Below are 14,854 nucleotides of genomic sequence, written 5' to 3' on the forward strand. Positions count from 1 at the left end.
CAATTAAAATACCTTCCTAAACACAGGGCAACACCAGAGCCCTATGACTTTACAGACACTCTGCTATTTGCAGACATGCTATTAAACAGAGAGATACGGTCACCATCACTTCTAGCTGTCCTTCACTGTTGCCCTGTCCAGGCGGGATGGCTAGAAAAGGGTTAAACACAATTATCCTCAGAGGGCCTGGCAAGTCCTGGGAGCCTCAGCTTCACCTCTCCCCCTCCAGAATTTCCTCAATGCATTCAGCTTGCTCTGGGGTCTCTGGAAGTATACTCCAGACTAGTTGGAGAGGAAATACAACTTTTTAAATTAGGAAATCAAATGGAAATGAAAACAGTATCACAAAATGGTTACGAGATGGTGGGGACGCTTTTCAACCAATTTGATAAAAGCTGTCTCAAAACACAGGCAATTGAGATTTTACATTTTTTTCCTCATCAAATAACTACTTCTCAGTCTTGAAAAGTCATATTCTGGAATACTGAAAACGGGGATTTCACTCGCTGTCTCCTAAACGTAGTCAAAATGATGATCAGAAACAAACACCGAGCCAATCCCTGTATCACTAATCCAGACACAACATTCCCGTTTCCCCTGATGTTAGTGAGATCACCCCGCCACACTGCCCAGTTCGGATAGATCTGGTGCGTATAACTCCTATAGCGTGAGGCAGGTTTTCCTTTCAGCTTTAAATCTGAAAAGTTAATTTACCACTAATTCACATCAATTAATAAAATGATTTACCCCATCAACAGGAGTTTTTCCTGGTGTAAAGGTCACTCGAACAAAACGCTTGTTGACGACTTCCAGTCTGTCTACCTAGAATTTTAAAAATAAATTCACACATAAATTCACAGAAAATACTTGAGATACTCTTAAGCTCATTTAAAATGCATATGACGTTTCAGCCATACAAGGAAAGAATAAAGAATCAGGTAAGGATGCCCCACGTTCCCACCTCTAATTCTGCGGAAGCTCCCAGGCACAGCCCCTCCCAAAGGGGACTATGCTCTCACTTACGGGCTGCACTGCCCAAACCACATCCTTATACTTGCACTACACAGGAAGGTAATCCTACACGATATGCATATTCCCTTTTGCCTGTTTTTAAACTTTAAAAATGGTCTTGTTTTATATATAAGTATCCTTCTACAACTTTCTTTTTTTTTTCCCTTCAACATTGCATTTGTGAGGTTTATGCAAGCTGACGCTTCTGAGCTGCGGGGTATGCCATGCTATGACCACACCCAAGCTACTGATCCATCCTCCTGTTAATAGACAGCTAGGCTGTTACACATTTCTCACAAGCAATGCTGTCATGAACATTCCCATATCTACCTTTGTGGGCACATCTTAAAAAATTTCTCCAGGAAACATACCTGTAGATAGACACACTAATGCTGGGTTGCAGGGTATACGTACCTTCAGCTTTACCAGATATTGCCAAATTGTTCTCCAAAATGGCTCCTGAATTCACACTGCCATGAGCAAAATATTACTATTGCTCTACAGGACATAGACTATTGCTCTATAGGACATACCAACATTTGGTAGTATAAGACTTTTTAATTTTTGTCACTCTATAAATATAAAATAGTTTGCTTTTTAAATTGAATCACCTAATTACATAGGATCCTTTTTAAATTTCTTTTTTAGACAGGCTCTCACTCAGGCTGGAGTGTAGTGGTACAATCAGCTCACTGCAGCCTCAACCTCTCTGGGAACAAGAGATCCTCCACCTCAGCTTCCTGAGTAGCTGGGACCAAGAGTGCAAGCCACCACAAGTGGCCAATTTTTTTATATTTCTTTGTAGAGATGGGGTCTCCCTACATTCCCCAGGCTGGTCTCAAACTCCTAGATTCAAGTGATCCTCCCACCTCAGCCTCCCAAAGTGCAGGGATTACAGGTAGGAGCCACCACGGCCAGCCTACATAGGATTCTTAATAACACTGTTACACACCACACCCCAAGGACTGTAGCTGATTCAGGAGCACGTGCACTCTGGGATGTGCTTATTTCCCACTGCTTGCTTTGTCAGCAAGTCTGGAAGGCAAGAATGACAAAAAGCAAGGGAGCCCCAGAGCAACCCCAGAGGGGCTGGAATCGGGGAGTGACTGTTCTTAGAGGCAGTCTCTGTCGGAGAGGAATGACTGGCACTGCTCCATCCCACAGACCCCTGATGGGAAGACAGCAGACTAATGCCAAAGAGCCAGAGGGTCAGGAAGAGCTGGAATTACGTAGAAGCCACCTCGAGGACCTGCCAATCCAACCCGAAGGACGGCTGCAGCCCAGTGCACATGCGATGACCACTGCTTCTGAGCAGCTTCTGAGTGGGAGTCCCCACTACATCTGAGAATTACACGTAAAAGATCCTCACTTTCATGAGATAAACAGGTTTCAAAAATCCGACTAGATAAGAGGACTCTGGGAAGATGGTGGCATAGGAGGCACCAGGAACCCATCTCCCTATACACAGGACAACGGCACAGGCAGGATCTGTCCAGTGTAAGCATTTGGGAACTCTGCAGTCCACTGAAGGTTTGCAACTTCCAGGGAAACATAAACTAAAGTTAATCTCAGTCAACTTCAGCTCTGAGCACAGCGACAGCTGCCCATCTGAGTAGATCACCATTTCTTACATCCCTACCTTCCTGTACAACCTTTAGAATGCATTTAAATTCTTTACACTACCTCGGTAAGTATTAATGTCGTCTTACTTTATCCATTTCATGGACGAAAACCTGAGTATTAAGAGGTTAAGGGGTTTCCCCAAGGCTACACAGCAGGCTTAATCCTGGTGTCCATCACTATACTGCATCAATTCTAAGACACACGTTTTTCATATTTTAACATCAGAAATGCAGATCCATTTTATAATTGATGGCATGTCATAATTTCATCAGCCTCTTATTACATTTGTCTTAGCAACTTATAAAATACCACGTGTCTTACAATCAATAGCATCTTAAATATGCTGAAATATGGTCTTACTTATTTCCCATTGGTTGTGGTGAATATAGTCACACGTGGGCAAGCCCAGCAAGCAGTAACAAAGGCTGCTCCGCAGACAGAGAAATGGCAGGGACCACATGCCCACCTGGCTCTCCCTTAGAGCCCCATCTGCTCTGACTTGACACACTCTGATTAGCTGCCAAGCCTGCAGGTGACTAAACGTAGTAAAGACCCACAAAGAGCCCAAAGAGGCTGGCACACGACAGCACAGAGCAGAGGCAGCTGAGGGCACGAGAGAAAAGTGCGCAAGCAGAGGACTGCCAAGACCATGGTCAGAAGCAGTGGTGCCAAAACCCAGTTCTGGGAGATAGTGAAATAAAAGAATTTGGGGGTAAATGTGAGGACACCAGGTCAAAACACAGGTTCTCTGATTGCAGTACTTCTCAGCATCAGAAAAATCTGAGTGAAAATAACAACTTTACAATGGACAAGCCTGGTTAACCTGCTGTCACTTCTTTCGTCTAATCTGATTAATTTCACCTTTGAACCACAACAGCCACCAATCCCATAAAATACTTACTACTCCTTTTGAAAGATAGTTATTGACAAAGTCCTTCCAAGTGATTTCTCTCCCGGATCTCTTGAGCAGGAAGTAAAACATGACTCCACCCCAGAACAGAGAAGTCCAGAGGAAGAACATCCTGAAATCCTTGTCATCCCATGGAAAGTCACCCTGGGCAGAGAGGGAGACAGCTTCTGTGAAGAACTAAATTCCACAATACGATCTATGCTCTGTGAGACACAAATCCCTCCAACACTACTAATGCCTCCCAACCTTCTCTGGGCCACTATCGTAACCTCAAAATTCACACAATGTATAGCATCAAACCTTCTGGAACCTGGACCACCAGTGAGAATCATCTTTCTTGCCACCTCGTTTTCCACCACCACCACCTCCTCCTCCTCCAGAAGAGCGTGTGGTAGCAGCTGGCTTTGACTCTGTTCCTAAACAAAGAGCACACACAGAAGCACGGCAAGGTTTTAGCTCTCTCAGCAATGTCTTCATGTATACTGTTTAATAAAAGACTTATTGCAGAATACACTGTGGCAACTGATCAGTTACTAAGTGAAGCACTATGAGAAAAAATACAAATACAAAGTTTACCAATCAGGGAGGCTCCCAAGGGCTATACTTGCATCATCTCATGAAACATGCACAATAACCCAATAACCCAAGAAATTACAGGACTGTTATACCGTTCACAGAGGGAGAAAGGATAGCTTAAGTAACTTGGTAGATAACGGGTGGCAGCGTTAGGGGACAGTGAATAAGTCACAGAGTTGGGATGCAAATTCCTCAGTCCTCACTCAAAGTTTAAAAGTGTGTTCTGGCCAGGCATTGTGGCTGATGCCTGTAATACCAGAATTTTGGGGGGCCAAAGCAGGAGAATCCCTTGAGCCCAGGAGTTCAAGACCAGACTGGGCAACAAAGCAAGACCCTGCCTCTGGCCAGATGTGGTGGCTCATGCCTGTAATCCCAACAATTTGGGAGGCCGAAGCGGGTGTATCACCTGAGGTCAGCAGTTTGAGACCAGCCTGATTAACATGGAGAAACCCTGTCTCTACTAAAAATACAAAATTAGCTGGGCGTGGTGGCACATGCCTGTAACCCCAGCTACTAGGGAGGCTGAGGCAGGAGAATCACTTGAACCTGGGAGGTGGAGGTTGCAGTGAGCCAAGATCATGCCATTGTACTTCAGCCAGGGCAACAAGAGTAAAACTTCGTCTCAAAAAAAACCCTGCCTCTACAAAAAAAAAAAATTTAATTATCCAGGCATGGCCACACACGGTAACTCACGCCTGTAATCCCAGCACTTTGGGAGGCTGAGGCGGCTGGATCACCTGAGGTCATGAGTTCAAGACCAGCCTGGCCAACATGGTGAAACCCCATCTCAACCAAAAATACAAAAAAATTAGCTGGGCATGGTGGTGGGCACCTGTAATCTCAGCTACTTCGGAAAGCTGAGGCATGAGAATCACTTGAACCTAGGAGGCAGAGGTTGCAGTGAGCCGAGATGGTGCCACGGCACTCCAGCCTGGGTGATAAGAGTGAAACTCTGTCTAAAAAAAAAAAAAAAAAAATGAGCCAGGCATTGTGCACCTGCGGTCCCAGCTACACAGGAGGCTGAGGCAGAAGGATCGCTTGAGTCCTACAGTTTGAGCCTGCAGTGAGCTGTGATTGTACCACTGCACTCCAGCCTGGGCAACAGGAAGACCCTATCTCAAAAGCAACAGCAACAACAAAACACAACAAAAGTAAGTATTTCCTTTCCCACTACCACAAAGTATACATTGTTAACACTTTCTTCTGCAGGAAAGCCCATGGTTTTGACAAATGGCTAAAAAAAAAACACATCCACAGTTGGTATTCAATGGGCATCTTTGCTTTTTAGAGAAATGTATGTAAGGAAAACTGTAATTCAGTCCCTGTTGTTTTAGACGGAGTCTCACTCTGTCTCCCAGGCTGGAGTACAATGGTGTGATCTCGGCTCACAGCAACCTCTGCCTCACATGTTCAAGTGATTCTCATGCCTCAGCCTTCTGAGTAGCTGGGATTACAGGCGCACACCACCATGCCTGGCTGATTTTTGTATTTTTAGTAGAGATGGGGTTTCACCATGTTGGCCAGGCTGGTCTTCAACTCCTTATCTCAGGTGATCCACCCACTTCGGCCTCCCAAAGTGCTGGGATTTCAGGTGTTGAGCCACTGCACCCGGCCCGAATACACTTCTGATGTCTTCAGTGACCTGAAGCAACCCCTCCAGTGTAGCAGGATGGGAGGCTACAGGCACCCGGTCATCCTCAGTGGCTATGTTAACATGTGGCTCATGACACATTCTCCCTGATGTGCTGCATATGAGGGGCTTCTGCACCTCTGTCTCAAGTGGAGTCTGAGACAGGTATGATGTACACAAGCCCCAGCCCCCTCAGTGAGGCCCAGGACTGGGAAACACGCAGTAAGCACACCACTAAAGCTGTGCAACCCTCCAAACCACTCAGGGAGAAAGGAATGTCCACACAAAAGCCACCCGAAATGTTGTATTATCATTACTCAGCCCCGCACCAAGACTCAAAGACTACCCAGCATGCACTGGGAGAACTCTAGGTGCTGCTCCAATGTAGAGACCCGGGGCTGTCACCAGCCCACACCTGCGCTTCTCCCTCCCCATGTCCTGTGGCTCTTACTCCTTTGCATTCTTTGGGCATGTATTTGTCTAACTAGATGACAAGCAAATTTAAAAACATGGTCTGAGGCCAGGTGCAGTGGTCATGCCTGTAATCCTAGCACTTTGGGAGGCTGAGACGGGTGGATCACATGAGGTCAGGAGTTCGAGACCAGCCTGGCCAACATGGCGAAACCCTATCTCTTAAAGATTAGCTAGGCGTAGTGGTGCACGGATGTAATCCCAGCTACTGTGGAGGCTGAGGCAGGAGAATCACTTGAACCCAAGAGGCAGCTGAGATCGTGCCACTGCATTCCAGCCTGGGCGACAGAGTGAGACTCCTTCTAAAAAAAAAAAAAAAAGAACTGAATTACAGTGTTCTTCACATTTCCCTAAAAAGCAAGGATGCCAATCGAAATGGGCACAAGAGGCCCACTCATTCCCCCAGCCACCGAGCTCTAAGACAGCCTCTCCTGCATCCCTAGGGTGAGGTAATGCTCTGAGCAGCAATTTTTAAAACACTGTCCTAAAACACAGTATGTATCAAGTTAAGTTGCATGTATTGGATTTCTAAGATTTCTCTCAGTGTTTGAAATTATGTCCCAGGTACCTACCGAATGTACTTAGTGTGACCAGCCAAAGCCTCCAAGGTGGTCTTAAATTACTTCAGTTTGCAAAATGACGGGAAAATATCAACAGAAAATTAAGGGGAAATGAAACATGGGGTCTGCAGAATTTCAAAATTACTTGCAACCTACAGCTTCACAACTGACACTATAACTTTCTTTTTTTTTTTTTTTTCTGGAGGGTCTCTCCGTTGCCCAGGCTGGAGTGCAGCTGCACAATCACAGCCCACTGCCGGGCTCAGGTGATTCTCCCACCTCAGCCTCCCGAGTAGCTGGGACTACAGGTGTGCACCACCATGTCTAACTAATTTTTTGTATTTTTAGTAGGGACGGAGTTTCACCACATTGCCCAGGCTGGTCTCAACCTCCTGGGCTCAAGTGATCCACCAGCCTAGGCCTCCCAAAGGGCTGGGATTATAGGCGTGAGATACTGCCCAGCCTGATAACTCTTTTCTTTGTTCAGTGGAAACTATCACCATAATACATGAGGGGAAAACACAAAATTCAAATATAATCTTGTCAAAAGGTACCTTTTTTCTCTCCCATAACTTCTTTAGGTTCACTAGCTTTTTTTCCATTTTTTCCATTAGGAAAGTATTTTTCAAATCCTGTTAGAAAAGGAAAAAAATACATATCGTCAAACCAAAATTCATCAGGTTTTGTGTTCATTTTGTTTTCAAAGCAGCTGATGCATCATTGAAAAGCACAAGCTGGCCAGGCACGATGGCTCATGCCTGTAATCCCAGCACTTTGAGAGGCCGAGGTAGGCAGATCACCTGAGGTCAGGAGTTCAAGACCAGCCTGCCCAACACGGCGAAACCCCGTCTCTACTAAAAATACAAAAATTAGCCCTGTGTGGTGGTGGATGCTTGTAATCCCAGCTACTCAGGAGGCTGAGGGAGGAGAATCACTTGAACCCAGAAGGCGGAGGTTGCAATGAGTCAAGATCACTCCAGCGCACTCCAACCTGGGCGACAAGAGCGAAATTCAGTCTCAAAAAAAGAAAAAAAAAAAAAAAAGCACAAGTTAAAAGCATAACATTTCTTGGGTACAAGTACATCAAAGTCTAAATAATATAGTTCACAACCCAGAAGTGTTAAAGGAAAAAGCCTCCTTTTTGCATATCAATTTCATTTCTACAAATGCATTACATTTGAAGATGACATATCTTCATCGCTGTAATCAGACATAAGCTGGAGGCAGGGGAATGGATTACAGAAGGAGACAGAAGACCCAACCTAAGAACGTAGAACACTACAGCCACACCTAAGCATTTACCTTTTGGGGGTCGAGAACAGAATCTTTGATAAGCAGCAATCACATCTGTCAAAAGAGAATTTCTGCTGGCCTTTGTTTGAGTTGTAACAAATCGGTAAAGCTGCAACATGACATAAAAATAAAACCATGGTTATATCAAGATAAAAAACTTAAAAGAGCTTCACTTCCTGGTCATAAAGTCGACTAAAGGTCTCTCTCTTCCTCAGGTGGTTATGAAGTAACAGAGAATGACTCCCTTAGTGAGGACCAGGGTTACCTAGCACTCGGCCACTCTTCGAGCAAAAGAACCAGGAGACACACATTATTATCCAGAAAACAAGAATATTTCAAAATCAGACATAATGTGGAATTGCAGTCCAATTATAATTATGTGACAACACATTCACTTTGATGATGTTTGTTTAATTTGTAGCATTCAAAAGACAAAACCTGGCCAGGCGCAGTGGCTCACACCTGTAATCCCAGTACACTGGGAGGCCGAGGCGGGTGCATCACAAGCTCAGGAGTTCAAGACCAGCCTGGCCAAGATGGTGAAACCCCGTCTCTACTAAAAATACAAAAATTAGCCGGGCGCAGTGGCAGGCGCCTGTAATCCCAGCTACTCGGGAGGCTGAGGCAGGAGCATTGCTTGAACCCAGGAGGCAGAGTTTACAGTGAGCCGAGATCGCACCACTGCACTCTGGCCTGGGTGATGGAGTGAGATTCTATCTCAAAAAAATAAAAATAAAGTAATAATTACAAAAATTACAAAACCAAATAAAACCACATCACACCCACTATAATCAAAAAGACAAGTGTGGGTGAGAATGTGGAGAAACTGGAGCCCTGTACACTGTGCTGGTGAGAACGTAAAATGGTGTAGCCACTTTGGAAAACAGTTTGACAGATCCTCAGAATGGTAAATGTAGAGTTACCATATGACCCAGCAATGCCACTCCAACCCAAGGAAGGTGAAAACACATGTCCACACAAAAATATGCACACGAATGTTCACAGATGCCTTATTCATAACAGTCAAAAAGTAGGAACCACCCAAACGTTCACCCCCTGATGATGAACAGATAAATAAAATGTGGTATACCCATACAAGAGAATACCAGTCACTCAGACAGAGGAAGGAGGCACCGACACGGGGATGAACCCTGAAAACATTACAGTAAGTGAAAGAAGGCAGACACAAAAGGTCACACATTACGATTCCATTTATATGAAACGTCCAGAATAGGCAAATCCATAGAGAGATAAATAGCAGTAGTTGCCTAGAGCTGGGGGAATGGTTACAGAGAAATGCGAAGTGATTATTAATGGTCACAGGGCTTCTTTTTGGAGTGCTGAACATTTCTGGAATTGGGGACAGTGGTGATGGTTGCGTAACTTTGTGAGTATGTTAAAAGTTAATGAACTGTACATTTAAGATGAAGAATGGTTTGTAAATAAAAATGTCAATAAGAAACAAAACAGAATGAGATGATTTAACTTCAAATAAATACACAATTCTACACAGCAAAACAAGACAGGGACACCAACGCTGATTTTGTCTGAGTGCAATACTGGCCGGGGAGACTTTGGAGCTTATGTTGTGTCACACCCTGCCCAACCACTGGGAACACCTGGCCTATGAAATAACCACTGATAACAGATAAGAATGCAACCTAAGAGTTTTTTCCAATGCGAAATCCATTAAGGATGTAGATTAAAATGAAATGTTATTCAAGCTAGACAAGTCAACAACTCCAGCCCAGGTGCTGTCAAGCAGTGGGGTGTCCAAAGGGGAATCAGAACCAGTTCCCACCCCTAAGCACAGAAACATAGGGAAGAAACTCATGGGGACAAATCAGTTACACTATGGCATAACAATGTAACCAAACAAAAGCTCTAAGTACAAGGAACAGGGGTGGCACAGAGGTAATATGAAGGGGTCTTTATATTGCCACGTCTTAGTGTTAGTCCTTTCTGTTCCGCTATAACAGAGTGTCTGAAGCTGGGCAATTTACAACGGAAGGTTTATTTAGCTCACAGTTCTGCAAGAGGGGAAGCCTGAGAAACAGGGTGCTGGGCTTATGGTGAGGGTCACATGCTAAGTCCAATTACGGCAGGAGAAGGTGCCATCAAAACACGGTGGGAGAAGGTCAATGGCAAGGCGGCCATGAGGGAGGAACTTCCACTTTCTAACAACCTAACGTCTCTGAAACTAAGCCAGTCTCACCACAGCTCACAGAACTCACTCACTAGCTCCAGAATGGCACCAAGACACTCACGAGGGCTCCGCCCCCATGGCCCAAACACCTCCCACTGGGCCCCACCTCCCAATACCACCACCATGGGGACACAACATGAGTTTTGGTGAGGCCAAACTCAAACCATAGTACCATATAAAGCAAGTCTTTATCACCACAAAGTTTAGTACAGAACTGGGCACTGTGCACACTCCATAAATACTGACTGAGGAGCCCTTTTCAGGCTCTATTTTCAAATTGTGCTGACATGGAATATCCCTAGCAATAATTCGTGACTGAATTTAACACTGAGGTTGTAATCTATGAAGACATCATCAATGAAACATCTTCTCCTCTGCGTATCTAATCCAAGCTCTGCATCTCTCATTCAAGGAATAATGTAAGAGATACTAATTCACAAAACTTAAGTTGAGTGCTCCGCATTTTGGAGAATTAGCCTTTATGTTTGACAACAGGAGCACTTTTCAGTTGCTTTATCATCAGCCTTATTCCTCCGGGCATAATACCTGAGAACTCATCTCTCAACACATCAGAATCTCTTCCCCAGGAACCTCACCGTGAAAGCAGTACTTCTGTCTCTGATCTTTAATGGTAGCAGGAACAGAAAGGAAAACCTGTCCTGTCAGACTCCCTCACAGCACAGTAATGCCCAGGTGTCACCAGGCAAATCTTCAGAGTACCAAAGAGTACGTATCAGGACTGCCCCTGCCTCCCCTAACAAATTAATCAGCTACAGCTGTCAGCACAGAGCACTTCCTTATGTATCAGCATCTGAGTGACATTTACAGGGACGATAGTGTCACTCAAAAGGAAGGCCTCTGGGTAACACTTCTGACATAAAACTGCAAGCTCACAACGCAGATCCCTACCTAGAACTGTATGTCTGAGTCCAATATTCATAAGCAGCAAAAGAAAAGGGGTCAGGCCAGGCGGGGGTGGCTCCTAGCACTTTGGGAGGCCAAGTGGATCGCTTGAGGTCAGGAGTTTGAGACCAGCCTGGCCAACGTGGTGAAACACCATCTTTACTAAAAATACAAAATTTAGCCAGGCATAGTGGTGGGCACCTGTAATCCCAGCTACTCGGGAGGCTGAGGCAGGAGAATCGCTTGAACTCTGGAGGTAGAGGTTGCAGTGACCTGAGATCATGCCACTGCACTCCAGTCTGGGCAAGATCCAGACTCAAAAAAAAAAAAAGAAAGAAAGAAAAAAAGAAAAGGGATCAGAGCTTGGTAAAACAGGGAAATGGATACAATGCAGGAAACTGAAAAAGGACCTACCGCAGGGCAGTGTGGCCTGACCACAGCGAAGAAACTGATCTAAGACTGGCAAGGGAGCCTCAAAGAGTAAAAGTCATGAATGCAGGCACTATTATTCCCCCTTCCACGTCCTTTTTTTTTTTTTTTAAGAGACAGGGTCTGTCACCCACGCTGGAGTGCAGCGGTGCAGTCACAGCTCACTTGAGCCTCAACCTCCTGAGCCAAGCGACCTGCCTTAGTCCCCCGAGTTGCTGGGACTACAGTTGTGAGCCACTGAGCCCAGATAATTTAAGAAAACAAAAATTAGTAGAGGCCAGGAGCTGTGGCTCAGGCCTGTAGTGCCAACACTTTAAGAGGACGAGGTGGGAGGATCACCTGGGTCCTGGAGTTCGAGACCAGCCTGGGCAAGATGATGAACCCCACCTCTCCAAAAATTTTTTTTTTTTTGAGATGGAGCCTCGCTCTGTTGCCCAGGCTGGAGTGCAGTGGTCACTCTCAGCTCACTGCAAGCTCCGCCTGCCAGGTTCACACCATTCTCCTGCCTCAGCCTCTGGAGTAGCTGGGACTACAGGCGCCCGCCACCACGCCCGGCTAGTTTTTTGTATTTTTAGTAGAGACGGGGTTTCACCGTGTTAGCCAGGATGATCTCCATCTCCTGACCTCGTGATCCGCCCGACTCAGCCTCCCAAAGTGCTGGGATTACAGGTGTGAGCCACCGCGCCCGGCCTCTCCAGAAATGTTTTAAAAATCAACCATGGTGCTGTAGTCCCACATACTCGGGAGGCTGAGGCGGGAGGAGTGCTTGAGTTTGGAGCTGCAGTGAGCTGTGTTTGCACCACTGCACTCTGGCCTGGGCGACGAAGCAAAACCCCGTATCTAAAAAAAAAAAAAAAATTAAAAAAAAATTGTAGATCGGAGGGTCTGCTACACTACCCAGGCTGGTTTCCAACTCCTGGACTCAAGCGATTCTCCCGCCTCGGCCTCCCTAAGTGCTGGGATCGCAGGCGTGAGTCCCCGCACCGGCCTATCTCCCTTCACAGTGAAGACGCTGAGCTGACTACCTCAAGGGCGCTGGGATAGCAAAGGCCAAGCCAGGTTCCCGTGGCCGACCCGGGGACCTCAACCACCACCCGTACACCACCGCGAGGCTGAGGAACAGTGTCACCTAAACAGTGAGAGCGATTATTGGCCACGTGAACCTTTCCTTGAGACAGATCACGGCCATGGTTCTGTCCACACACTACTATTATGTCAGCAACATGCATCAGGTCCCGTGTGTGTATCCAGAGGGATGGCTACCAACAGAGAAAGAGCTTCCCGCGGAGAGCAGGCTCTAATATGCAACGAACACAGAGTCCCTGCTCTGAAAATGTGACATTCTTAATAATAATAGCCAATTCTGCCAGTCCTGGAACGCCCGCAATGGCCCCATTCAGCAGGCGGGAACACGGAGACCCGGAGAGGTTAGGCAGCCCGACTCCAAAACCCGTCCTTGCGACAACATCGTGCTCGTGCTGCTGATTCAAAACTACAGACGCCTTCGTTCCGTGCTCCCGGGACACGAAAGCGGGGACAAGGACGGCCACCAAGCCAACATGACCTTCGAGGCTTCAGCCGCCCCGGTGAAGCGCCAAGACCCGGCTCTACTGGAGCTGCGCGTTTTCAAAACTCGAATCCCACCGGCAGGGCTGGGCGCGAACCGGCGCTCAGAGGTCGGCGAAGAGACAGCGCGGGGGGCCGGGGCCCTCGGCAGGGACGGCCCGCGTGCGGCGGCAGGGCGGGGGCCAGTGACCTTGACGCCCGCTCTCCCGAGCCGGAAGTGGGGCCGAGGCCGGGTGGAGGGCGCCGGGCGCCCAGGTAGGACTCACCGTCCGGAGGCAGGGCTGCTCGCCCGGGCCCACGCCGCCAGGCACGCGCAGCTGCTGTAGGCCGCGGGGCCAGCAGCCGCCCCAGCCCCACAGCCGCAAACAGCGGTGCGCCATGGCCGCCGCCGTGGGCCTCTCGGCCCGGGACGCTGCGCAGGCGCGGGCAGGCGACGACAGGCGGCCTCGGGAAGCAGGCTCCGCTCGGGGAGAGGCCGCCAAGCAGCGCAGCGCGCCCGCAGCTCACGGAAGAGCCCAAGCTCTCAACGCGGCGTCTCCCGCCGCCAGCCCCGCCCCGGCGCGCTGACGTCGGCGTCTTCTCTCCGAGGCCGGCCGCGACCTCAGCCAGCGCAGGAGACCGGACCAAATGGTAGGAGCGTGGGGGCGGGACCGGAGGCGGGGGCCGCCGGAGCGGCGTTGGGGGCGCAGCTGGAGGCGAGGCCGAAGAAGGACCTTAGAGGGCGAGGGGGAGCTGGAGGCGGAGCCGATGGCGAAGCGGGGACGGAGTCGAGGGCGGACAGGGGAGGGCGAGCGAGAGCTGGGGTCAGGGCCGATGGCGCACGTGGGGGGCGTGGCTGGAGGCGGGGCCAAGGAAGAACCGGGAGGGCAAGCGGCGAGCGGCGAGCAGGAGCTGCAGGCGAGGCCGACGGAGGAGTGGCGGGGCGTGGCTGGAGGCGGGGACTAAGGGGAGACGCTGGACTGGGATCCTGGGCTCCCGGGCCTGGGCAGCTGGGTGGGCCAGCCAGTGAGGAGCGAGGTGGAAGTAGCGAAGGCCCCAGCGGCGCCAGCTCAGTCATCGGGTGTTGCTAGGCTCTGGAGACACCGAAGCACACATTCCTGACCCTGGGAGGGCGATGCGAAGATTCACAAGCAGCAAGGAGTGTTGGGGCCGTGCAGCCTGCGCTCTAGGAACCCTGTCGGGGAACTGGTTCTCGGAGAGCAAGTCGAGTCTTACAGGTAGTGGAAACTACACATTGTTTCCTGTACCGTGACAGCGGAGGAAAAAAAGAGAGGTCTTTGAACCGAGGTGGGGGATTTGGGAGTTTTTCTGAGACGGGCTCTCGCTCTGTCGCCCAGGCTTGCGACGCTGGACTTCAGGCAAAGGACAGTAATCCTTGAGAGACAGGAGACAAACCAAGTGAGTCCTGTGATTACCCCAATGGCAGTAAAACAATAAGAAAAAGATATACCAGCCGGGCGCGGTGGCTCAAGCCTGTAATCCCAGCACTTTGGGAGGCCGAGACGGGCGGATCACGAGGTCAGGAGATCGAGACCATCCTGGCTAACACGGTGAAACCCCATCTCTACTAAAAAAAATACAAAAAACTAGCCGGGCGATGTGGCGGGCGCCTGTAGTCCCAGCTACTCCGGAGGCTGAGGCAGGAGAATGGCGTGAGCCCGGGAGGCGGAGCTTGC

General features: G+C 48.5%; 1 protein-coding gene across 2 annotated transcripts in view; it reads right to left on the reverse strand.

Moving 5' to 3' along the window:
• AFG3L2 (AFG3 like matrix AAA peptidase subunit 2) overlaps positions 1 to 13,770 on the reverse strand; it is a 51,477-nt gene extending 37,707 nt beyond the window's left edge. Inside the window, exons 1-6 of one of the 2 annotated variants that reach the window (XM_010375702.2) lie at positions 13,445 to 13,763; positions 8,084 to 8,183; positions 7,336 to 7,413; positions 3,845 to 3,960; positions 3,536 to 3,688; positions 748 to 822 (exon numbers count right to left, since the gene is read on the reverse strand). In XM_010375702.2, the coding sequence (XP_010374004.2) occupies positions 748 to 822; positions 3,536 to 3,688; positions 3,845 to 3,960; positions 7,336 to 7,413; positions 8,084 to 8,183; positions 13,445 to 13,558 (636 nt within the window). In that variant the 5' untranslated portion in view covers positions 13,559 to 13,763. Of the gene's footprint in view, positions 1 to 747; positions 823 to 3,535; positions 3,689 to 3,844; positions 3,961 to 7,335; positions 7,414 to 8,083; positions 8,184 to 13,444 lie in introns of both variants that reach the window. The other variant, XM_030925977.1, reaches the window with a different exon arrangement.
• Positions 13,771 to 14,854: the final 1,084 nt, after the last annotated feature.

This window comes from Rhinopithecus roxellana, chromosome 21 (assembly GCF_007565055.1).
Source record: "Rhinopithecus roxellana isolate Shanxi Qingling chromosome 21, ASM756505v1, whole genome shotgun sequence".
In the NCBI taxonomy this organism is placed as follows: Eukaryota; Metazoa; Chordata; class Mammalia; order Primates; family Cercopithecidae; genus Rhinopithecus; species Rhinopithecus roxellana.